The sequence below is a fragment of the Mercenaria mercenaria genome, chromosome 1 (genome assembly GCF_021730395.1).
Source record: "Mercenaria mercenaria strain notata chromosome 1, MADL_Memer_1, whole genome shotgun sequence".
Lineage (NCBI taxonomy): Eukaryota > Metazoa > Mollusca > Bivalvia > Venerida > Veneridae > Mercenaria > Mercenaria mercenaria.
Window position 1 is genome coordinate 59042938 of NC_069361.1, and position 27821 is coordinate 59070758.

The window sequence follows — 27821 nt, forward strand, 5'->3', positions numbered from 1 at the left end:
TGACCCCAGATGACCCAATATCGAACTCGTCCAAGATTTGATTTAGGGTAACATCCTGACCAAGTTTCATTAAGATTGGGCCAAAATTGTGACCTCTAGAGTGTTAACAAGCTTTTCCTTTGATTTGACCTGATGACCTAGTTTTTGACCCCAGATGACCCAATATAGAACTCGTCCAAGATTTTATTGAGGGTAACATTCTGACCAAGTTTCATTAAGATTGGGCCAAAAAATGTGACCTCTAGAGGGGTTAACAAGCTTTTCCTTTGATTTGACCTGATGACCTAGTTTTTGATCCCAGATGACCCAATATCGAACTCGTCCAAGATTTTATTGAGGGTAACATTCTGACCAAGTTTCATTAAGATTGGGTCAAAAATGTGACCTCTAGAGTGTTAACAGTCAAATTGTTGACGACGGACGGACGGACGGACGGACGGACGACGGACGACGACGGACGCCGGACACAGGGTGATCACTAAAGCTCACCTTTGAGCACTTCGTGCTCAGGTGAGCTAAAAAATCGGTCCAGTAAAAATGGAGAAAAATTATAAATTTCGGTCTAAAATCTCAATACACGATCACCTACCAGGCAGGAAAATTTTGCAGTGTGGGGAATCACGTAACCCAAAATGGTACGGAAATCAACATGGCGGACTTTTTACTTTTTTACCAAGTTTCAAAGGTTAGTAAAAACTACAGCATCTATTTTACTCGTATTATAGCGCAGTCTATGCGCATTTTAATGCTCTTTTCAGCGATGTATGTGTCTTGTCTACGTTCCCTCCAGTTTCTGAGTTACCTTTGAGGTTTTGACCAAACCGAGGATAATTTTCTGCAAAAACGCAATGGTACGATACATGTAATCACTCTTTGCACACAAAAATATATGTAATTTGCAGCTTTTCATACTTGTTTCAATCTGTAACTGTTAGATCTTTATAATAAAGTAACCATGCACAGTGTTTATGATTTTTCTCGAATTCTTGCAAAAAATGGACAAACTATTGAAATGGTACGTGACACGTGCTATGATACGCAACACGTACTAGCTTTTGGCAGTCTGATACGCAACGCGTGCACGTGTCACCAACGGTGATTTAACTTCAAATTGGCGTCATGATTAATTTATCGGACTATTTCAAACGTGGTTTTCAGTTTTTAAGATCGTTCGGAGGCGCTGCAATCATTATTTATGTTTAAAGAGGTCAGCACTCTAAGACTTCCATGTATCAAAATTACATAAAATCTATTAATCTTATTTCAAAATGGTGCAGTTGTTTAGTTTTCAAATCTTGTATACTTTCTTCTACAGAAATGGCAAACCCTAAGGAGAAACTGGGTCTGACACTTGGGGGAAAAAGAAATGTGAAGAAATCACATGTTCGATACTGCAAGCAGAAATAAATTCTGCATAGATAATGAAAATGAGCTTAACTAATGGCTTTGATAGTTTTTTGTCAATTGAAAAAAAATGATATGTTTTCTTTTGCACATGTTTTTTAGTTCAATTATGTATTTAATTGCAGTAAAGAAGTAACCAAACTGTTTCTCAAGTTTCTAATCACTGTGAAATTGAAAAGATAGTTTGTTTTGGGTTTATCGCCATTTTTCAACAGTATTTCAGTCATGTAACAGCGGGCAGTTAACCTAACCAGTGTTCCTGGATTCTGTATCAGTACAAATCTGTTCTCCGCAAGTAACTGCCAACTTCCCCACATGAATCAGAGGTGGAGGACTAATGATTTCAGGCACAATGTTGTTTATCAAATAGCCTCACGGAGAACATACGCCCCGCCCAAGCATCGAACTCATGACCCCGCAATCCGTAGACCAACGCTCTACCTACTGAGCTAAGCGGGCGGGCCTGAAAAGATAGAGGGAGGGTTTATGTTAGAGCCCCACTAATACCAGTCTCTTTATATGAGAAAACTAGGTAGTTTTGATCTTGTGTTGGTTCTTCCAAAGCCTTTTTCCGCTCGTAAGTATCTAGAATACTGTTTCAATAGACAATGTAGCCACCAAAAACAAAATCAGTTTAAATTATTATAAATTTTTATTAATTGTTCATCTTTTGTACGTAAATGTAAAATATTTATTTAAAATCCTGGTTAAAACACACTTTAATCACACATTAATAATACTTGAGCAAATTGCAAGTACCTAAATATACAAAACTGAAACTAGAAACAACGTCGAAATGGTGATACCGTCACATAAAAATGCCAATTATAAACATAGTAACACAAAATCCATAAAATCGCGAGTAGAGTATTATGAAACAATTACAGATCATTATACCAAGACTATTTATTCGCTCAAAAGATATCCCATAGACATGGGATCTGAAAAACATACCCCTTGGCCAGACCCCCATATTAGCTACGCCCACATACAGTATTATACATCCCGAGACACAAAACAATCGTACATAATATAAAAGTTCACCCAGTTTGCAAACATGGTGAGGTGTGTAAACTTTTAAAACGTGATCCGATGAAGACTTTTTATTTTGTATGATTGTTTTATGTCTCGGGATGTGCCTTAATGTTAAAAGATACTGTACAGGGGCGTAGCAGATGTGTGGGCCTGGCCAAGGGGGATAAGTTTATCAGACGTAGTGTAGTATTTTTTCAGTGATACTGCAAAAAACGTTTTCTGTTATATGTTTCCACGAAGAAACCATTGTTTATCAAAGATGTTAAGGGTGATGCCGACATTCCCAATATGTTCTCTTCCCCATTTTTGCATCCGCTCATAAAATTAATAAACCGTCCACCAAACATTCTCCAGCCAAGTTTCCAAAACATCTCTTAGTGCACCCAAACCAAAGAACAACCTCCATCCACAAAAGAAATGCTATACTGTTCAGTGAGAAATTTTATCATTTCTCCATGAAGTCCATCTTACCCTGATAATACCGGGGAAAACTTCTGACAATAAACTTTCATTAATTGCTTCATCAGTCACATCAAAGGGGTCTACATTGTCTGTATTATGCAGCTCTTCACACTGTAATCCAGTGTTTAAGAAGTATTCTACATCGGCTAAAATAAGGTTTTCCTCTACAGGTCCAAAAAGTGATCTTGAATGCTTTAACTTTGAGGGTTATGGTATGTTTGGTTTTTTTTGGAAGCACTAGGTGAACTAAATGACTAATTTTCTTTTATTTGCTGGATATAAGTTGTAGAGGGGTTTAGATGGCGTAATTAAGCAGCCTTTCTGTTTGTTTTCTCGCTGGTGATTTCCTGGCTCATTGCGGCAATTGGAAAAATACTTTAATATTGATATTCTTGTTTTGCTTTCTTATCCACTTCTTTTTTCCCCAAGTGTCAGACCCGGTTTCTTCTTAGGGTTTGCCATTTCTGTAGAAGAAAAGCATAGAAGATTAGAAAATTAAACTGCCCCATTTTGAAATAAGATTAATAGATTTTATGTAATTCTGAAACATGAAAGTCTTAGCGTGCTGACCTCTTTAAACACAAATAATGATTGCAGTGCCTCTGAACGATCTTAAAAACTGAAAACCACTTTTGAAATAGTCCGATAAATTAATCATGACGCAAATTTGAAGTTAAATCACCATTGGTGACATGTGCACATGTTGCGTATCAGACTGCCAAAAGCTAGTATGTGTTGCGTATCATAGCACGTGTCGCGTACCATTTCAACAGATTGTCCGTTTTTTGCAAGAATTCACGAAAAAACATAAACAAACACTGTGCATGGTTACTTTATTATAAAGATCTAACAGTTACAGATTGAAACAAGTACGAAAAGCTGTAAATTACATATATTTTTGAGCGTAAAGAAAGACTACATGTACCGTACCATTGAATTTTTACAGAACATTATCCTCGGTTTGGTCAAAACCTTGAAGGTAACTCAGAAACTGGAGGGAACATAGACAAGACACATACATCACTGAAAAGAGCATTAAACTGCGCATTGACTGCGCTATAATACAAGTAAAAAGCTGTAGTTTTTACTGACCTTTGCAAATTGGTAAAAAGTAAAAAGTCCGCCATGTTGATTTCCGTGTTCTGTAACATTTTGGGTCATGTGATTCCCCACACTGTTTTGGTCGCACCCTCAGATAATCAATAAACGGGTCAAACGGTCTGATTTTCACCCTGGTAATTGGTCCATAATTAGCACGTGACAATACAGTGCTCACGCGGCACATCCTTTAATGTTTGCAGGCAGCCGACTGCAATGTATTAAATATTTTTGACTGGACCCAAATCCTTCTGACTGAATCCAAATGCTTTTGACTGGGACCCACTTATTTTATTAAGACCAGCAGCTGAATGATTGTTTTATTTCAAAGATAGGTAAAAAGGAACAAATGTCTTTGCATTTAATGAGACATTACACAGGAAACCGATATAAATATTTTTTTATAACTACTTGATTTGTAAAAATTACATGATACATTTGGCAGTCCGGTTGAAATAAGTACAGAAAATCGTCTTTTTAATCCGGCTGTAAAAAAAAGACTGGCAAACCAGAATGACTGTAGAGGGGCGGACCGGCCAGTTTATCAAATCTGTCTTAAAAAAAAACGTTCGAAAATGAAATTTTGTTTACATCAGAAGAGTATATTTAAGTTTACAAAACGTAGTTGCTAACTGAAGTACACCAGTGAAATGAAATATCCGTGGGCCAATCCACGTGACCTTTTGGTACTCTACACACGGGGAAATTCGATCTCAGCGTTCACATTTAGTCCGTGGCAGAGTACTCTAAAAATACTGAGGATGTTTGACAGAGACATAGCATGTGTTGAGTAAATCACTTTGACGCATTGAATTTTATAACTAGAGTTGCTTTTGAGAAAAGCACATGTCTCCCACAACTGTCTAATCATCTAAATAGCAAGTCAGTCTTTATATACTGTTTACTCACTACAAATATACCTTTAAAAGTAAAAAGGCCGATTATGGGTAATTCAAGGGCCATAATTCTGGAATGCCTCGGGCGACTTGGCTAGTTAATGAACCTGGTCGAGGAGTTATGGTCAAAAACATTTGGTTCAAGTTTGGTGAAGATCGGGTGAGAAATGTTTGACTTAAGAGTGCGGACAAGCTTTGTGACAGACAGAGAGACACACACACACACAGACTGGAGTAAATCAATATGTCTCCCACACCACTGTGTGGTGGGAGACATAACAAGAGGGTCATGAAGGCCCTGTATCGTTACCTGACCAACTGACCTAAAGATCATCAAGATGAACATTCTGACCAAGTTTCATTAAGATATGGTCATAAATGTAGCCTCTAAAGTGTTAACTAGCTTTTCTTTTGATTTGACCCGGTGACCTAGTATTTGACCCCACATGACCCAGATTCAAACTTGATCTAAAGGTCATCAAGATAAACATTCTGATTAAGTTTCATGAATATACAGTCATAAATGCGGCCTCTAGAGTGTTAACAAGCTTTTCCTTTGATCTGACCTAGTGACCTAGTTTTTGACCCCACCTGACCCAAATTTAAGCTTGACCTATAGATCATCAAGATTAACATTCTGACCAAGTTTCATTAAGATATGGTCATAAATGTTGCCACTACAGTGTTAACAAGCTTTTTCTTTGATTTGACCTGGTGACCTAGTTTTTGACCTCAGATGACCCAATATCAAACTCGTCCAAGATTTTATTGAGGGTAACATTCTGACAAAGTTTCATTAAGATTGGGTAGAAATTGTCACCTCTAGAATGTTAACAAGCTTTTCCTTTGGTTTAAACTGGTGACCTAGTTTTTGAACCCACCTGACCCAGATTTGAACCTGACCTATGGATTATCAAGATTAACATTCTGACCAAGTTTCATTAAGATATGGTCATAAATGTGGCCTCTAGAGTATTAACTAGCCTTTCCTTTGATTTGACCTAGTGACCTAGTTTTTGACCCTACATGACCCAGATTCATACTGGACCTTGAGATCAAGATTAACATTCTGACCAAGTTTCATGAAGATACAGACTTAAATGTGACCTCTAGAGTGTTAACAAGCTTTTCCTTTGATTTGACCTGGTGACCTAGTTTTCGTTCCCAGATGACCCAATATCTAGCTCGTCCAAGATTTTATTGAGGGTAACATTCTGACCAAGTTTAATTAAGATTGGGCCAAAATTGTGACCTCCAGAGTGTTAACAAGCTTTTCCTTTAATCTGACCTGGTGACCTAGTTTTTGACCCCAGATAATCCAATATGGACTTGTCCAAGATTTTGTTGAGGGTAACATTCTGACCAAGTTTCATTAAGATTTGGCCAAAAATGTGACCTCCAGAGTGTTAACAAGCTTTTCCTTTGATCTGACCTGGTGACCTAGTTTTTGACCCCAGACGACCCAATATCGAACTTGTCCAAGATTTTATTGAGGGTAACATTCTGACTAAGTTTCATTAAGATTAGGTCAAAATTGTGACCTCTAGAGTGTTAACAGTCAAATTGTTGATGACGGACGGACGACGACGGACACAGGGCGATCACAAAAGCTCACCTTGAGCACTTTGTGTTCAGGTGAGCTAAGAATCCGTCAAATAATGAGGCAACATCACAAAGTACCTGCCGTGTATACGGCACAGAAGTCACGTGCATCGGCTTTTAGACTAGTGCCAAGAAAACAATGCCTCGATAAATTTATCCTTGCAAGTATTTTCTCGGAAAAACATTGAAATTTAAACAAAGTAACGATCACATATAACACTGAATGACCATTTTCATTGTATGGTGACTAATTTCTTTACTCTATCATGTTTCACAAATATAGTATATATGGTAATATGGTGCTTGAGGTAGCATTGAAGTCGTGATTTTCGTTTCGGACTTATTGAGTTCTCAAAATTTCCAGAGCCCTAGCGTGAAATACTTCAGAATGGCAGAAGGCGTACTTATAGCATGAAAATATCTTAAATCAAATAAGGTGTTTTATGCTGTGTGTGAGTCTAATGTGGGCAGTACAGACAAGAGATCACAGAGTGATCTTGGCGCCCACCATTGAGCCATTTTTGAATGTTCAAAATTTTAAGGCTAGCTCAAGGTCAAAATCAAGGTCAAATTTCATTTCGTTACACAACACTGTGCATGTGGTCCAAATTTGAAAACTGTAGCTTGAGAAATGTGAAGGTAGGTCACTAGATCAATTTCAAGGTCAAAGGTCAAAGTTCATTTTGGTACACAGAACTATGCATGTGCTTCAAATCTGGAAGCTGTAGCTTGAGAAATGTGGAAGTAGGTACTAGATAAAAATTAATGTCAAATTTCAATTCAGAACACAAAAATATGCGTGTGGTCCAAATCTGAAGCCTGTAGCTGCAGAAATGTGAAAGAAGGTCACTAGGTCAAAATCAAGATCAAAGTTCATTTCGGTACACAAAACTATGCATGTGGTGCAAATCTGAAGGCTGTAGCTGCTTGAGAAATGTGAAAGTAGGTCACTAGGTCAAAATCAAGGTCAAATTCTATTTGGAACACAAAACTATGCATGTGGTCAAAATTTGAAGCCTGTACCTTCAAAAATGTGAAAGTAGGTCACTATGTCAATGTCAAGGTCAAAGTTTGTTTCGGTACACACACCTATGCATATCCAAATTTGAAGGCTGTAGCTACAGAAATGTGAAAGTAGGTCACTAGGTCAAGATCAAGGTCAACTTATGTCAAGGTTCATCTTGCCACTCAAAACTATACATGTGGTCCAAATTTGAATGTTGTAGGTTATGGACATGAAGATTCTAAAAGTTTTTCCCTATATAAGTCTATATGAACCATGTGATCCCCAGGGCCGGGCAATATTTCACCCTAGGGGGATAATTTGAACAAACTTGGTAGAGAACCACTGGATGATGCTACAGTACATATATCAAAGCCCTAGTCTTTGTGGTTTTGACAAGAAGATTTTCAAAGTTTTTCCCTATATAAGTCTATGTAAACTATGTGACCCTCGGAGAGTGGCCATATTTGACCCTAGGGGAATAATTTGAAAAATCTTAGTAGAGGACCACTAGATGATTCCACATACTAAATATCAAAGCCCTAGGCCCTGTGGTTTTGGGCAAGAGGTTTTTCAAAGTTTTTCACTATACAGTGGCGCTCGCGATAAACTTCCATGCAATCTCGTTTGTAAATGCTGTTGAAACGGTTCTAAAACGTTTCTCAGTTCCCGGTTGTCTTAGTGACAGTCCAATCAAATGATATCTAAACGATAAGCTCTAATCGAGATACGATCAGCCAATCAAAAGCTTGGTGGGCATTCCCAATAAGTCAAATGGTATCTTAATGTGAAATGTTAATCCAGAATCGTTCAGCCAACCAAAAGTACGGTAGGCGTTCCCAATAAGTTGATCAATCACAAAAAACAATAAGCCGCAATTCATTCTACTTAGATATGATGAAAATGTATTTTTTACATCTGGTATATCGAGATAATATTCAATATAACAAGAGGGTCATGATGACCCTGAATCGCTCCCCTGAGTAATATGAGCCACATGTTTAAAATGCCAAACTGATGCTAAAATATTAGAAAGTAGGTCAGTAGGTCATATTCATGGTCACTGAAAGTCTGTTTTAAGATCAGTGTGCAAAACTGTACATGTCATCCAAATTTCAAGGCTGTATCTTAAACAAGAGGGTCATGATGACACTGGATCGCTCACCTGAATAATATGAGCTACATATTTCAAATGTCAAACTGATGATTTTTAGAAATTTTTTGGAAGATTTTCCGATGTACAATCAAGTAACCCCTGGGGTGGGCCCAATTTTACCCCGGGGGTCATGATTTGAACAAAGTTTGAAGAAGTCTACTAGGCAATGTCACATATCAAATTTATAAGCTCTATGCCTTCTAGTTTATTTTTAGCAAATTTATGAAGATTTCCCTATGTACAATCAGTAACCCCTGGGCCTATGTCAATTTTGTACAGGTCCACTAGGCAATGCTACATGTCAAATATCTAAGCTCTAGGCCTTCTGGTTTATTTTTAGAAAATTTTGAAGATTTTCCTATGTAAAATCAAGTGACCCCTGGGGCGGGGTCAATTTTGACCCCGGGGGTCATGATTTGGAATTTTTTTGTAGAGGTCCACTAGGCAATGCTACATGTCAAATGTCTAAGCTCTAGGCCTTCTGGTTTATTTTTTTAAAAATTTTGAAGATTTTCCTATAGAAATCTATGTAAAATCAAGTGACCCCTGTGGTGGGGTCAATTTTGACCCCGGGGTCATGATTTGAAAAACTTTAGTAGAGGTCCACTAGGCAATGCTACACGTCAAATATCTGAGCTCTAGGGCTTCTGGTTTTTGAGAAGAAGATTTTTTAAGATTTTCCTTTGTAAAATCAAGTGACCCCTGGGGCGGGGTCAATTTTGACCCCGGGTCATGATTTGAACAAACTTGGTAGAGGTCCACTAGGCAATACTTCACACCAAATATCTAAGCTCTAGGCTTCTGGTTTTTGTGAAGAAGATTTTTAAAGTTTTTTCCTTTCGGTTGCCATGGCAACCAGAGTTCTGCATGGAATTCAATTCTTTGAACAATTTTTGTAGAGCTTTCCCCAAGGAACATTCCTGTAAAGTTTGGATGAAATTGGCCTAGCGGTTTATGAGGAGATGTCGTTTAAAGTAAAAGTTTACGGACGCCTGATGGTGACTAATCAGAATAGCTCACCCTGAGCCTATGGCTCTGGTGAGCTAAAAAGAAAACGAATTATGAAAGAACGAAATGTTGATCTTACAGTTTTCCAAATAACCCATATTTCTATTTCTTAAGTTAATTTATCAGAAAAGAAAGTTGCTTCAAAATCTACATTTTTGTTATCTAAATTTGACATTTGTAACGTTTACAAGATGAACATGTTCAATATAGATTCAATACTATAAGATGTTTTTGTAAAAAAGCGCATGTCTCCCCCAATGCAAAGTTGTATAGGCAAGAAGTCAATAGGAGTCAGGAGCTAAAGTCAAAGAGACACTGATGGTTGGCTGCAATAGGGATCATCTACTTGGCATGTCCAGTCATCAAGTTTCAACACTCTTTGCCTAGTGGTTCTCAAGTCACTGTTCAGGCTCCTGTGACCTTGACCTTTGATCAAGTGACCCCAAAATAAATAGGGGTCATCTACTCTGCATGTCCAATCATCCTATTAAGTTCCAACATTCTAGGTCAAGTGATTCTCAAGTTATTTTCCGGAAATGATTTTACATGACCAGGCCCCTGTGACCTTGACCTTTAATAGACTGACCCCAAAATCAATAGGGGTCATCTACTCTGCATGTTCAATCATCTTATGAAGTTTCAACATTCTGGGTCAAGTGGTTCTCAAGTTGTTGATCGAAAATGGCTATCAATGTTCAGGCCCCTGTGACCTTGACCTTTAACGGAGTGATTCAAAAAACAATAGGGGTCATTTACTCTGCATGACCAGTCATCCTATGAAGTGTTTCAATATTCTGGGTCGAGTGGTTCTCAAGTTACTGACCGGAAATGGTTTTCCATGTTCAGGCCTCTGTGACCTTGACCTTTAACAGAGTGACCCTAAAAGTAATTAGGGTCATTTACTCTGCATGTCCAATTATCCTATGAAGTTTTAACATTCTGGGTCAAGAGGTTCTCAAGTTATTGATCGGAAACGGTTTTCCATGTTCAGGCCCCTGTGACCTTGACCTTTAATAGAGTGACCCCATTATCGATTGGGGTCATCTACTCTGCATGACAAATCATCCTATTAAGTTTCAACATTCTGGGTCAAGTGGTTCTCAAGTTACTGACCGGAAATGGTTTTCAATGTTCAGGCCCCTGTGACCTTGACCTTTAACAGAGTGACCCCAAAATCAATAGGGGTCATCTACTTTGCATGTACAATCATCCTATGAAGTTTCAACATTCTGGGTCAAGTAGTACTCGAGTTATTGATCGGAAATTGTTTTCAATGTTCAGGCCCCTGAGACCTTGACCTTTAACGGAGTGACCCCAAAATCAATAGGGGTCATCTACTCTACATGACCAATAATCCTATGAAGTTTCAACATTCTGGGCAAGTGGTTCTCTAGTTATTGATCGGAAATGGTTGTCAATGTTCAGGCCCCTGTGACCTTGACCTTTGATGGAGTGACCCCAAAAAGAATAGGGGTCATCTACTCCAGCAGCACTACAACTCTATGAAGTTTGAAGCTTCTAGATCAAATGGTTCTCTAGTTTTTGATCGGAAATGAAGTGTGACATACGAACAGACAGATGGACAGGGCAAAAACAATACGTCTCCCCCAAAGGGGTGGGGGGGGGGGGGGGGGGGAGACATAATAATTTGGGTAATTGAAGATAATTGTTTTGTCACAAAAAATAAAAAATATATATTACAATTATGCTTTTTTTTTTTTAACTTACGTGAAATACTTTTGACAAATCAACGAGACTGTTATTAACTCTTATTGAGTTTTCAATGTATCTAGTGTATGTTGATAGTCCAGTTTAAAGTAAAATCTGAAGTGCCATTGGTTAATAAAGAGAAGGCAGATATTTTTTATTGAAATAAATTAAGAGAAATGTTCATGAAATATTGCCAGTTTGTCATGGCGTGCAGACATTCTCACAGCCTACTTTCGATTTCAGAAACTTTTACAAAAAGGGAAAGCCAATATCTTCTTAACTAAAATTGATTGTGTTTGATTTTAATTACTGAAATTAAATATCTGTTGTCTGAATTTCAGTTTAAATTGTGTATAACACGGATATTTACATCTGGCAGCCGCACTTAAAATCATACATTATGAACAACTCTGGTTAAATTTAGAACCATAATTATTCACAGCTTTTGTTTATCGGTTGCATCAAACAGCTTAATTTGCAAGGTCTATCCTTACTTACTAAATAAATAATTATCCATTAATCAGCTACCGTCCGCTGCGCCGACATACTTTTGTTATTGTTTTTCCACCAAACTTTTGACAGTTTTTAGTTGTTTGTTTTCACTCGTGATGCACACAATTTTTATCGGTGATGCACAAAATTAATTAAAGGCCATTTTGTTTTGCGGCATGTAATTGGTATTTCCAAAGTTTTCAACCAATAAAAAGCATCATAACAATATTCGGTGATAGGCGAAGTATGCTTTGTTATCAAATTGAGAGAGGCTCTTACAATGATGCTACACATTAAGTCTGATGAAGATCCATCCAGTGGTTCATGAGAAAGTCTTTAAAGGTATTTCTGTTTTCAAACAATCCCTTATAATGATGCTACTGACTAAGTTTGATAAAAGTCCATCAAGCAAGACATAAGAAGAAGTCATTCTGACATGTAGCTTCAGAGGAGATGCCAGACATACGAAGGGCGTGTCTCCCACAACTGCCTAATCATCTAAATAGCAAGTCAGTCTTTATATACTGTTTACTCACTACATATATACCTTTAAAGAGTAAAACAGGCCTCGATCTTGACGGTAGCCCGGGGCTACCAGTTTTTCAGACGGACTACCGAATTTCCCAAGCTGGGTAGTCCATCGGGCTACTAAGTTTTCAAACATGTTAATAATAAAAGCGTGAAATTTCATCGATTTATCTGATGTTTCCTTTTAAATGACAACGATATTTTCGGTCCGCATAACACCGGTCGGCCATTTTTCCGAAATTTAAATCCCTAAATTTTCACAATAATTACAAAAAGAACTTCATGAATCTAGCTTTCGTATATTTATGCATGAATTGATGACTTCAGATTTGCAATACTTAAAGTAACTTTACAAAATTCAGAAATTACATCCCTAAAAATTACCTGGATTGACTGGAATTTACCCGCGAATCGTAAAGATATCAAAACGTCATGCCAGTAATTTTCCATTCCACGAGCACGTGCGACCTATCGTATCGCCATTACTTAAATGTTTATCGACACGTACACAAAAAACGCTTGTAGTGCATTCATTTTTTAATATAATCGCTTCAAATTTTCAGCACCGCTTTAGAAATAATACAGTCTGAATTCTATAACGATTTTAATAACATGTCGACAGAAATGTAGGCAAAATTCTATAAAAACGATCGAAGTTTCATACAATTATTTGTAAAATTTCAAACAGCGCGATCTTAATTATTTTTTTATTTCTAAAAGTAAATAAATAATACATACTATGGTCATAAAATTCAGACTTTTGACAAGAAAGTACAAAAAACAGAATTAAAAAATCTTAAATAATGAAAAAGCGGCAGCAATTTAAATACATCGAGTAAAACGATTGTTGGCAAACAGATTTCTGCAAGTGCGGATGAATAGGTTACGGGACCTCGTGAACGTAAATAAAAACAATGATTGTTTTAAAATAAAGCAGTATGATGTCGCTGTGGTTTTTAATAAGTTTAATAAGTAAATGAATCTTTGTACATGTCTTTTTTGACTTGACGCTATGTCAGATATTCTTTTCAAACAATAATGTAAATTCCTTGAGGGCAAATAGGTCACAGAGGTAGGATATCTATTATCGTTTGACACATTTACCTGTCAGTTTATACGGTATATTGGGCATTCGCTTTTAAAAAAAATTAAAGAAGATACTTTTTTACTGATTTCTTCTCAGCAATTTAAAGAACCGAGGCCATACGATCAGACAGTGATGTGTCACATGGCGCGAAAAGATGACGTAATGCCATGACAATCTGGGGCAACTAAACCCCTTTGATCTCCACTTTAGATGCCATGATACCGACACACTTCTTTTAGCTCTTTGAGGGGGTTTTAATTGATGATGAAAACAAGGCCAATTACTTGTTTATCAACAGAATATAGCCCGGCTTATAAATCCTAAAATATGGCCGAACCTTGCACATTTTAGTAGAGACTTAAGATAATACATTTCTTAAAGAACAATACCAGAAGATAAATTCTGGATATGGAACACTCGAATCAGTCAACCATGAAAGCCTGGGCAAACTGTTTTATGACGTCATCTTTAGGACTATTGAATTCGTAAAAATAATTTGATCATGTTCAGCAACGTTTAAAATGTTATCGCCTTTTTTCGAAATTTCTAATAATCTGGTGACAAAACAATTGGGCTTTGTAGAGCTTCTCAAAGTTACATTATTTTAAGAAATATCAAAGAAAGGTTACTTTTGGAATAATTTGTATGAACAGGGTTAAATTATCTAAAACGACGTATCACATTTCTTAAACTTTACATCCTGTTTTCAAACAACGATAAAATTTTTATAAAATAGTGTTATAAAAAAGAGGAAACATGTGTTCATAATTAGATTATATCGTTTTAGAATTGTTCCGACTATAAATGCCTTTTCGGGTTATTTTAAACTTGTCCACACATACGGGAGAGATGCCTCATATTTTGCTCATTCTAAATGTTGTATATTTCTTTCTTGTGGATACGAACTAAACCTCGTGTTTATGTAATAATCAATTCATATGTAGATCTTAATTTGAATTAAATACTTTCCTATACTTTTGCAGCGATATATTACTTGATATAACATAATGAAGAACAATGTGGAGTGGTTAATTTCATGACTATTTCGCAACAGGGCTAGGCTAAGGGATGGCATATAAAATACTGAGAAAAGCAAACCCTTTCTAACTGCTAGAAAGCAAGAAACGTATATAAAACTGAAAGAGGAAATATTCCCTTAAAGAATATTTGTAGGGATAGGTCAGAGAGATTTTATTAGTACCGCGATGTTGCATACAGCTGTAAACTGTATGACAACATGCACTTACCAAATCTTATAGCGTCATACTTAGACTTTTTCAAATACCGTTCAAATTACTACATGCACATATTTTTACTCATTTAGAAAAATATATTGATAGTAAAATGTCAAAATTACAGCTAATTGAAACATGCAATATCAAATATTTATTCACATCAATGCCTCAACCCATTTAGAAGCGGCTCAATAAAAAACTTAATATATTTAAGTATCTAGCTCAAATTTTATTGTTTATTGTAGTCATTTAAAACATTTGTTTAGAACTATAATTTTAAAAGTGGTATGTGAGATAATATTTTGACACGAACTAATGCAAGTTGATCCCAATAAGGTAAAATATCCGGAAAGAAGGTGTGTGTTGTGTGTGTGTCTGGATGGGGTGTTGGGGGGGGGGGGGGGGGGGGGGAAAGTGGGAGAGAGGGGGGATACTCATCCGAATATACTTTTTAACTGATGAATAAAACTGAACATTTGCACATTTCATTTTTGGGGTGTTTTTACCTGTCAGAGATACATTTTTCTATTATATAAATTAATATGGAAAAATGTATGATTGCTTAATAATATTGTGGCGACTTTGATCTAACATATTTATATCAAATTGCATTTCACCAGTGAGATGATATACTGTGCTAGTCTGTCGTATGACTGTAGACAAAATATTTATAAATGTACTTTTACATATGTTTCTAAGTCAACAAAGTACATTAAAATTTGAACAGGCTACCTCATTAGTATATGTTAAAATTGCTTCTGCATTATACATTATAAACCTATGTACCATTACTATGACTTTACGTAAAGCTGGAACAATTGCGGTATGGTAAATCTGTATGTTACCGGATGTGACCAGTGGGAAAATTGCATTGTGACACCACATTAATACATTTGCTGTAGGGTTCCCAAGAAGTCTAACTCCCAAAATATGTAAAATTAAACTGAATATTTCAAGTAGTAGTTATAAGATACACATCACCATCGTGGTTTACAAATTTATATTTTGGTATATTTAAAGCGCGTGTGAAGACTACCGCCGTCTGTAAGCTAAACACGTCCATATGTTTCATACCCAGATGTGAACCACTAAACCACAGTCTATTTCTTAATGAAAGGGAGTGTAAGATGAACATAAGCATTTTTACACATCTTAGTACTTTAAAACGCTTGCATTTGATGAAATGAAACGAAATAAATAGTTCTACCGAAGTTAATTGGCTTTCCAAAACGGGACTACAAATAGCAGAACGTTTGGATGTACGATTGCTTACAGACGTCGCGTCGTCATTCTTTTGTGATTAAACTAGACATTAGTCATCAGACACTTTCATGATGTTGCATACTAGTATAAATATATGCCCTAAGTTGAAAAGTTTATCTATAAAAACAGTTAAAGTAACGCAAAACTGAATCAGTGTAAACAATGTTAAAGAAAGACAAATAAAAAATGTGCTTATATGATATAAATAGCAAATTAGCAATTTCCATTTTGGTATGTACTACATTGACGCGTCCGAAATACGCACCCCTTAACATTTAAAACACGAATATATTTAGCTGATTTTTATTTTTCACTATGGCCATAGACCTTTAGGATAATAGGTCAATAACAACTTTGTAAGACGATAGGTCAATAACAACTCTGTAAGACTTTTTCATGCTTTGTGTGATTAAATTATGTTCTCATGTCAATTTTCTTTCAATCTAAAATATTCATTTGTCACATATAAATATAGTTTGGTTAACGCAAGAAATAAATCGCGACTTAGTACTGTTCATTTGAGTATATCTTTAATTACATTAGTTTGCAAAAATATAAAGAATGATACACACATCATGCCGTTACATCACACTGTTAAAAATATCGCATTTTAATTAGATATATTAAAACATTTTGGTTCAATTACTGTGCATCTGAGCTCTGAACTGTGATAAATCAGATGAAAAACCACTCGACGGCCTTCTTTATTTTTATTCTTACATGGTCATTGAAATTTCATGATAAAATTTTGCTGGGCTTTATTTATCAAAGTAGTTATAAACCGGACGTCATTTGACGTCATAATGGACTTCATAATGCTGTCATACCGGTCCGCGCGTCAATCGTTGTTTATCGTAGATTCTAACACAACCGAATTCATTTTCCTATCTGATTATTGTGTATTTTTATATATCAATACATTTTCCTGACGTCACAATTATTACGTCAGTCGCACAGGAAAAGAAATCAACACAAAATAGAAAATAGGCAAATACTAGCAATTGATGGATGTCGTCAAGGATGTGTGTGTGTTCGGGTTTAACGTCTTTTTCAACAATTTTTCAGTCTTATAAACGACGGTTTCAACTTGTAGCAGTGAGCACAATGCCCAACTTTATAGTGCTGCCACACTGGCATATCACACCGTAGACACGTGGCATGATACCCCACCAAGTCGGTTCGAGCCTCACTCGGGGCGTTGAATTCTTCATGTGAGAAAGCCATCCAGCTGGCTTACGGAAGGTCGGTGGTTCTACCCAGGTGCCCGCTCGTGATGAAATAATACACGGATGGGCACCCGGGGTCTTCCTCTACCATCAAAGCTGGAAAGTCGCCATATTACCTATAATTGTGTCGGTGCGACGTTAAATTCAACAAGAAAATACCCCACCAAGTCACATTATATTGGCACAGGGCTGACCAGTCCTTGCACTATCCTCTCAATGCTGAGCGCCAAGCGAGGAAGCTGCTAGTACCATTTTTACGTCTTTGGTATGACGCGCTGGGGATCGAACCCATGACCTCCCGCACTCGAAGCGGACAGTCTACCACTAGGCTACCGAGGCGTACTTTAAAGTCCTTCGTAACGTGTAAGAATCGAAATAATATATCAACTTTAGTGATACGCTCTTCATTGCTTGTCATCTGATGCGTATTATTATATCACTCGAGCTACGCCCTAGTGATATTAATTCTTATTTCTTAAATATACAGATATTGACTACTTTTTTCTTTGTTAATTAAACTGCAACCAAATCCAGCTAGGTCAGAACGTGCAATTTATTTAATGGTAAATCGCCATGAATGATTCCACTTAATTATTCTCTATGAGACCACGAACCTTTTAATCAAAATACATAAGTGCCTGGATACTTGTAACTAACCAATACCAATATTATAACACATTAATCACGGTAATGCGACAAATATGCACAATATATTTCCATTTACCGATTATCTCCCTTTTAATTGCGTTAACTAATTATTTTTCAGGAAAATGATATATTCGTTCGCAGATAATGTCACAAAAGTGTAATAAGTGTTGTTTTAAGGGTTTTGTATTGAAAAATGAGTATTATATTACAAACATTTTACGGTAATTTTGATAAAAAAAGAATGAACGGTAGCTGTTTATAAATCACAATGAATATTTTATTCTCTTTCTGAAATATATCATTTATTTACATTATTTCAATTTTGCATTCCTATAAAGATAAATTATATAACAATTTTGTCAGGATTCATAAAAAAATATAACCACTAAGAGCATTTTTATCAAAATAACGGAAGTTGTTGCGCATGAATAAGCTTGATAGTAATCCTGCTTTTGATACTATAAATAAAAAGATATTAACACAAAACACTTAAATCCCAAAAATCTTAAAGATTTATTAAAAATTGAGTGGAATATGACGATTTAAAAAGAAATTTGCGGAAAATATCCTTTATATGAGTTGTCTGCCCCTGACAAGAGAAGGTGCGAAAAGTCAGTGTTCCATATCCAGATTTCTATTTGACATAACCTTCAATCATTTTATGTTCATGGCTTGTCTCTACTAAAAAGTGCAAGATCGAATGATTTATAAGCCGTGCTAATAATTACCGATAATTGTTAATGTTTTTTTTCGCTTTAAACACGGGTGGGTTGATGATGATTATTGTGTCCACGTCGCCCCAGACTGTGATAACAGGCTACATTTACTTGATCATAATGCAAAAAAACAAAACAAATACCGACCTACCGACCCTACTTTTTTTTGGCCATGCCACCAGAAACAACATTTTTTGGGGGTTGGGGGCAGGGGGTGGGGTGCCTAACCAGGCTGATCCATTATTGCAGTTAAATTTGAACAGCTACACTGTATTTTAAAGGCCCTGGCTAAAAAAGTAAGTTTTAGAAGGGTAGTGCAAATCTGAACCCCACGCCTGGCATATAACTAGATACTGGTATAGGTCTTACTTTTTTCTACAGTTTTCTCCCATAATTTCTGTCTGCTAGTTACTTGAATATTGTAACATGGTTATCCACTTACGTTGGCTTAGCCTGCCCATGGATAGTGTGGGTAGGTTTGTTGCCTACCATTTAAATAGCTGAATGTTGAATCAAGCATAAACTAAAATACATCATATTTATAAACAAAATGATTTCGGGCTATTAAAAATGTTTTCTGGCAAAATGGTTTTATTAACTTACTTGCCCGAAAGGACAATTGCTGAAAAAAAATTAAGGTGAAGACTGTAATATATTTTTCTCTTTTCCAAAACGAGACTACCAGAAACCTGGTCGGGCTACTTGATTTCACAAGTTGGTAGCCCTGCTGGCTACCAGCAAAAGTAGGTTAAGATCAAGGCCTGTAAAAAGGCTGATTTTGGGTAATTCATGGGCCATAATTCTGGAGTGCCTCGGGCGATTTGGCTAGTTAATGAACCTGGTCGAGGAGTTATGGTCAAAAACATTTGGTTCAAGTTTGGTGAAGATCGGGTGAGAAATGTTGGACTTATAGCGCAGACAAGAATAACAAGAGCTGTCGGAGGACAGCAACGCTCGACTATTCAACAGCCTTGTCGATTGAATGAATACGAGTCGAAAAAGGGACATAATTTAGTAAAAAAGCAAAATAGGGTTATGGAACCTGCATAGTGCTTATCAGCTCAGGACAGTGGACAAGTGTATGAAGTTTCAATCCATTCCCATTAGTGGGTACTAAGATACCAGCTTACATAATAGGAATTTAACCCAAAACTCCTAAGTCGAAAAAGGGGCATAATTTTGTAAAATGCGAAGTTGAGTTATTGACCCTTTGCATTGCATGTCATATCATGACAGTGAACAAGTGTGTGCAATTTCAATTCTTTCCTATTAGTGGATACTGAGATACCAGCTTACATACAAAAACTTAACCAAAAATTTCTATGTTGAAAAAGGGGCATAATTTTGAAAAAAAGCAAAATAAAGTCATAGGACCTGCTTTGTGCATGTCAGATCATGACAGTGAACAAGATGTGAAGTTTCAATCCATTCCAATTAGTGAGTACTGAGATAGCAGCTTACATACAAAACCTTAACCAAAAAATTCTAAGTCGAAAAAGGGGCATAATTTTGTAAAAAAGCAAAATAGAGTTATGGAACCTGTGCAATGTAAGTCAGTTTATCACAGTAAATAAGTTTGTGAAGTTTCAATCCATTCCCACAAGTGGTTACTGAGATACCAGCTAACATACAAAACCTTAACCAAAAATTTCTAAGTCGAAAAAGGGGCATAATTTTGTAAAAAAGCATAATAGAGTTATGGAACCTGTGCAATGTAGGTCAGTTTATCACAGTGAATAAGTGTGTGAAGTTTCAATCCATTCCCACAAGTGGTTGCTGAGATACCAGCTTACATACAAAAACTTAACCAAATTGGGACGCGGACGCCGATGCGGACGCAGACGCCGACGCATGGGCAAGTCCAATAGCTCTACTATTCTATGAATAGTCGAGCTAAAAAGGCCGATTTTCGGTAATTCAAGGGCCATAATTCGAAAGTGCGTGGGCCGATTTGGCTAGTTATCGAACTTGTCCAAGGACTTATAGTCAAACACATTTTGTTAAAGTTTGGTGATGATCGGATGAGAAATGTTCGACTTAGAGCATGGACAAGAGTAAAAGGCTGATTTTCGGTAATTCAAGGGCCATAACTCCGAAGTGCCTGGACCGATTTGGCTCATTATCGAACTTGCCCTACTAAGCGCATGCACATTCATCAAGTCAAAAAGACTCCTATACTACTCAGACTGCATGCACATTCCTGGAGCCAAAAGGAATGCGCCTAAAATCTGAGCATTTTTCGGTAATTCAAGGGCCATAATTCAGAAGTGCCTAGGCCTATTTGGCTAGTTATTGACTTGGCCAAGCACTTATTGGCAGACACATTTTGTTGAAGTTTGGTGAAGATCGGATGAGAAATGTTCGACTTAAGAGTGCGGACAAGCTTTGTGACAGACAGACAGACAGACACAGACTGGAGTAAATCAATATGTCTCCCACACCACTGTGTGGTGGGAGACATAAATATATAGTTTTAGTATTGCATAATATAGTCTAACAGTCTAATATTTTATCAGAAATGCTTGTATTTTCAAATACAGTCGAAACTCGGTATCCCAAACTAGCTTACCTCGAAATTCCGCTTAAGTTGCAGAAATTTTCAAGTCCCGTCAGATTTCCTTCTTTATATATGTAATTCAACTCCGGTTACGACAAAATTTGACTTACCGAGACTCCGGATGTGTCGAAAGGGATTTTCAGTCCCGTCAGTAAAATTCAAGTGCATTGTAAACTCGGTAAGTCGAACTGAGGAAAATATGCTACAAAATTTCACACATCTCCTTGTGAATGTGGTTGGTTTTTAACACATGTCCATGTTTATTGCCTAACCAGAGAGCTGCGATGCCGACATATCAAAGGTGCGGCGATAATCAAAGTGAGATGATGTCATATTTGTTTGCATGTGCCATAATTATAATTGTTAGATGTAAACATTAGATTTCTTAATCAGCAGTCATTTGTTTTTGAGACGTTATGAAAATTGCTTTTAATTTAAACTAATGAATTAATTAGTTTGAAAGCTAGGATCTTTTGATAAGGATTAATTAGATGTAATCGCGATGTGAATGTATAAAACTTAACTTCTTGGGGGAATGTATCATTCGTTCAAAATGTCAGATCGAAATGCTGTCAATCCTCCGGGAGAGAAACGTGGTACAAAACGAAATTTTGCTCAAAAACATCTGAGGTTAGTATCATTTTCATTCTTCAAAAAAGTGAAAACTTTAGGAAACACAAACTGTACGGAATCATGTACGTGTAGTGCCTAAAGCGTATACACAGCATCACGGAAACAGCGTTCATTTTTTATTAAAACTTCTCGTGACTAAACCAACTTTTTTCATCATTTCGTCCATACGTCCCTTCTCATAACTCGGATTTTGGTTATCTTGAAATAAAAGGCACGGTCCCTTGAAATTCGAGATATCGAGTTTCGACTGTAGTTTGGTATTTTAAGTTTTGAAAGCATAGACATTTAGCTAGTCTATTAAGGGCATTCAGCTAGTCTATTAAAGCCTGCTGATCATTCATCACATTAACAAAGTTCAGTATATTTTCAATATTGATTATATACTTCATAGCCAGTTCACCTTTATTATTAAACTGTATGTAATATTCTGCATTTTCATCAGCTATCTTTAGTAAGACCTGTTTATGAAAGAACTCTGAGCTATTTTTAGATCATATAAAAAGAGGTAAAGGTAATAACTGAGTTGGATGGCTTATCAGAACAAGAGGGCCATGATGACCTTGAACTTTCAGACAAGAAGATTTTAGGAAATATAATCTGATAATTTTTAAAGTATTTTTCCTATATTACTCATACAAGTGACCCCAAGGGCAGGGCCTCTTTCACCCAAGGGGCATAATTTGAACAATTTTGGTAGTAGACCACTAGGTGATGCAACATACCAAATATCAAAATGATAGGCCTTGCAGTTTCAGGCAAGAAGATTTTTAAAGTTTTTCCTATGTAAGTCTATGTAAAACTTGGGACCCCCTGGATGGGGCCTCTTTTCAACTCGGGGGGTATAATTTGAATAATCTTGGTAGAGGACCACCAGGCAATGCAACATACCAACTATCAAAAGCCTATGCCTTGCAATTTCAGACAAGAAGATTTTTAAAGTTTTTTCCTATGTATGTCTATGTAAAACTAGGGACCCCCCTGGCAGGGCCTCTTTTCACCCCAGGATAATAATTTGAACAATCTTGGTAAAGAACCAAAAGGCAATGCTACATACCAAATATCAAAAGCCTAGGTCTTGTAGTTTCAGACAAGAAGATTTTTAAAGTTTTTTCCTATACAAATCTATATAAACCATGTGACCCCCCTGGGCGGGGACATATTTCACCCTAGGGGAATCATATGAACAATCTTGGTAGAGGCCCACTATATGATGCAACATACCAAATATCAAAGCCCTAGGCCCTTTTGTTCTTGACAAGAAGATTTTTAAAGTTTTTCCCTATACAAGTCTATAGAAACAATGTGACCCCCAGGGCTGGGCCGTATTATATCCTGGGGGATAATTTGAATAATCTTGGTAGAGGCCCACTGGATGATGCTACATATTAAATATCAAAGCCCTAGGCCTTATGATTTTGGACAAGAAGATTTTCGAAGTTTTTCCATATATAAGTCTATATAAACCATGTGACCCTCGGGGTGAGGCCATATTTGACCCTAGGGGGATAATTTGAATAATCTTGGTAGAAACCCACTAGATGATGCTACATGCCAAATATCAAAGCCCTAGGCCTTGTGGTTTTGTACAAGAAGATTATTTAAGATTTTCCTTTTGGTTGCCATAGCAACCAGGGTTCTGTATGGAATAATTCTTAAAGAAGACCATCCAAGGATCATCCCTGTTAAGTTTCATTAAAATTGGCTTGGTGGTTTAGGAAGAGATGTTGTTTAAAGGAAAGTGTGAACGGAAGGACGACGGATGGATGGATGACAGATGTATACTGGACAGTGAGCGATCACAATAGCTCACTCTGAGCCTTTGGCTCAGGTAAGCTAAAAAGGCTGACCAATCAGAATGTACTTTACATCCTTTATGAAAGAAATGCATTCCAGGAGAGTTTACCTCAACAGAATCTCGAAGCCATTTCTTCACTCTGTAAAGAATTTTTAGACAACAACATCTAAAACAATCCTGACCCTAGGCCCAAGCTTTCTTGAGTTCTCATCCAGTCACTGTGACCTTGACCTTAGACCTACTGACCTCAAAATCAATAGGGTCATCTGCTGGTCATGACTAACCTCCCTATCAACTTTAATGATCCTAGGCCCAAGCATTCTTGAGTTATCATCCAAAATCCGTTTAACTGTTCTGGGTCACTGTGACCTTGACCTTTGACCTACTGATCTCAAAATCAATAGGGGTCATCTGCTGGTCATGACTAACCATCCTATAAAATTTCATGATCCTAGGCCCAAGCATTCTGGAGTTATCATCCGGAAACCGTTTAACTGTTCTGGGTCACTGTGACCTTGACCTACTGATCTCAAAATCAATAGGGGTCATCTACTGGTTATGATCAACAATCCTATCAGTTTTCATGATCCTAGGCCCAAGCGTTCTTGAGTTACCATCCGGAAACGGATTGGTCTACATACTGACCGACAGACCAACAGACTGACCAACATCTGCAAAACAATATACCCCTCCTTCTTTGAAGGGGGGCATAAAAATGGAGTACAACTATTGCTGACAACAAGTGTTCCTAGCCAATGTTGACAGCAAAGTACACAGCTATACAAATATCTGCCCTCATCTCAGGTGATTCAACTATAAAGACTGTTGAGGTTAACCACTGTAAAACTCTGTACAAAATTAAAGTAGTTCTGAACATTTGGATCAAAGAGTTTTTCTAGAATATAGGATTTTGATTAAACCCTGAATTTTCAAAACTTCAGAATATACTTTTGACAAATAAAGAAGATAAGGTAGTGTGCTAATTTTTTTGCTAGACTGATCTGAAAATTTTTGACCTCACACCAGCTTTGATAATGGAAGTCTACCGTAAAATCACAATTTTGAAACTTTTGGTGAATATTTTTTCTACACTGTATAGGTATTAATAAAACTTTTCTCAGTAGTAAATAAAATGTACAGGTCTGTGTGCTGTTTTTAAGATGTTTGCCTATGATATTAAAATGATTTGCGCATTTCATGCTGATTCTAACACATTTTTGGAATTATTTAACATGCAAGATATTTTCATTAATATCATAACTTTAGAAAGATAGTAACATGCTGTTGTAATAAATTTACTCACCAGTTGCCATTAATTCATAAAATGATTTTCCTTTTCCATACATCGAATCCAGGCTTTACCCTGAGTTAAATGATGTTTCGCCAGAACTTCAAATTTATCAAACATGCAGAACTATCTTAAACAGCAATAAATTGTCAATGTAGAAAGAAATGCACAAAAGCAGCTAAAATGTTGAATGAGGAAGATAAACAAATAAATTTCTATAAAATAACATACCTGGACTGACTGTAATAGCCTCTATAAACTGTTCTCTCCAAGAAGATGTACCAACAACCAGGGAAACATTTGCCTTCTTCAACAACTTGTCCACAACACTCTGTAATAAAAACATGTAAATTTCTTGAATATTTTATGTGGAACTTTTCTTAAGTATGAATCTATGAATTATTCATTCAGAAATTAAAAGTAAAACATGCCTGCAAACTCAAACAAGAGCTGTCTGTTGACAGCGCACTCGACTATTCTAAGAATTAATATAAGTATGGAGTCAAAATATTAAGTAATTTCTATGTCAAAAAAGGGCCATAAATGAGCCAAAGTCTTTATCCTTGTTAGGTAGTCTTACCTACATAATTTATGGAGATTATGATGGTAAACAAGTGGTCAAAGTCTCATAGCAAACAGTTCAGACAAAATATGGACTGGTACGAAAACCTGAACATTATTTTCAAGTCCAAAATGGGCCAATATTGAGCCAATTATCTTTGACATAGTTACATACCCTTGACTACAGATAGAGATTTTGACAATGAAAAAGTGTTCACTGTTTCAAAGCCAGATGTCAAATAGTTTTGACAGAATAAGGACTTGTATGAAAACTGAATCAATTTCCAAGTCCAAAATGGGCCATAATTCAGCCAAAGTACTTGACAGACTTATGTACTCTTGCCTACACATAGAGACTGTTATAATAAACAAGTGATAAAGTTTCAACAATTTACACAAAATATGAACTGGTATGAAAAACTTAACAAAGATTTGTAAGTTAAAAGGGGCCGTAATTCAGACAAAATCTTGCCTAAAACTTGTAAGTTTCAAACAGTTGTGTTAAAATGTGGACTGGTACGAAAAACTTAATCAAGGTGTGATGCTGAGATAGCTCTTCTTATTCTTGACTAGTCAAGCTAAAAAGACGACCATGATGGCTATGGATCGCTAACATGAGTTTCAGAGCTTAAACAGGCTAGAGAGAGTGTATCTTTGAAAAAGGACCATGATATGCTCCAGGTGTATAAAGTTCCAGAGGCAGTAAAATTTGATTACATAAATTAGCATTACAGATGACAAACAAGAGCTCCGCCAAGCGGGGCAATATACGCCTGAAGGTTTACATCAGAGGATTGGAGCAAAATTTAAAGAAGTTGGAGTCACAGTGAAGCCCAAAGGACAGGAACAACAAAGGGAAGAAATTCCAAAAAAATTCCAAATCCACAAAAAAAAAATCCTTATAAGGTAAAGGTATATCAAAATACATCTAAAAATTGGAGGTACCATCCATGTTGTACCACAGAAAAGTGGTCCTGTTTTTTCTCAATAATAAAAAAGTTTCAAAATAAGCTATTTATAGTAACATAAAAGGGAAGTAATTCAAAATCTTTTATTGTAGGTGAGCAAAAGAGGGATCTGCCAAATAAAAACCAAATAAAAACAAGAGCACTGCAATGCAGAGCAATAAACACAAAGCAATGTCATATATGACCTTTGACCACTAAGTGTGACCTTGACCTTCAAGCAAGTCATCTGGAACATGTGCTCTGCACATCATCTCAGTGTGGTGAACATTTGTGTCAAGTTTCTTTGAAATCCTTCAACAAGTTCAAGAGTTACAGCACGGACACGAAACAAACTGACCTTTGACTCCTAAATGTGACCTTGACCTTGAAGCCAGACATCCAAAACATGCCTCAGTGTGGTGAACATTTATGTCTAGTTTCCTTGAAATCCTTCAAGGGGTTCAAGAGTTACAGAGCGGACACGATATTGTTAACGGACAGACGGACACCAGCGTCATAACATAATACGTCCCTTCGAGCGTATAACAATTCAAGCACCATGTGCTTCTTAGGTCTTTAAAATTGGACAGAAACAACACACATAGACAATTCGAGCAAGATGAGGATGTTCTGAAAGATCTCACTCTAATAAATCTATTTTTTCCTCTAGCAGTCCTTAAAAGGGGCCATGAGCCTCCATTTGCAAAAATGAGGAGAAGTACTACAGACCAAGTTTGTGCTTCCAGCAGTTACCTAGAAGTATTTCTATACTTAGTTCTAATGGCTACTAAAAGGGGGCTGGTTGCCCCCAATAAAAAAATCTCCGAGATGCTACAGAAAAGTTTGGTGAAGATCCATCAAGCCATTCATGAGAAGACATTGTTTAAAGGTATTTCTATTTTTAGCTTTAGCCGACCCTAAAAGGGGCCATTATGCCCCTTTTGAATAAATTTGGGAGGGGACCTTAAAATGATGCTGCAGACCAGGTTTAATGAAGATCAGATCTATCAAATGATGAGAAGTTGTGTATCTATTTTTAGCTTTGGTGGCCTTTAAAAGGGGCCAAGCAGCCATTCATGTATAAAATTGGCAGAGGACCATACAATGACGCTACAGACCAAGTTAGATAAAGATCTATCAAGCAGTTCATGAGGAGAATGTATTTCTATTATTAGCACTTTTGGCCCCTTAATGAGACCAAATTCCTCCATTTGAATAACTTTTAAGATGATGCTACAGGTCAAGTCTGATGAAAATCTATCAAGCCGTTCATGAGAAGAAGTCATTTAATGGTATTTCTATTTTTAGTTCTAATGGATCCTAAAAGGGGCTGAGCTCCCGAATTTGAACAAATATTGAAAGAGAACCTTATAATGATACTACATATCAAGTCTGATCAAGATCCATAAAGCGTTTCACAAAAACAAGTCTTTTAAAGGTATTTCTATTTTTAGCTCTAGCAGTCCCTGAA

The 27821-nt window shown here is 36.6% G+C and overlaps 1 protein-coding gene across 3 annotated transcripts in view; it reads right to left on the bottom strand.

Moving 5' to 3' along the window:
- The window catches only part of LOC123536394 (sodium/calcium exchanger 1-like), a 412525-nt gene that overhangs the window by 93896 nt on the left and 290808 nt on the right, over nt 1–27821 (bottom strand). For all 3 annotated transcript variants that reach the window (XM_045319573.2, XM_045319564.2, XM_045319556.2), the window contains one exon: nt 25074–25173. In XM_045319573.2, coding sequence (XP_045175508.1) covers nt 25074–25173 — 100 coding nt within the window. The remainder of the gene's footprint in view (nt 1–25073; nt 25174–27821) is intronic.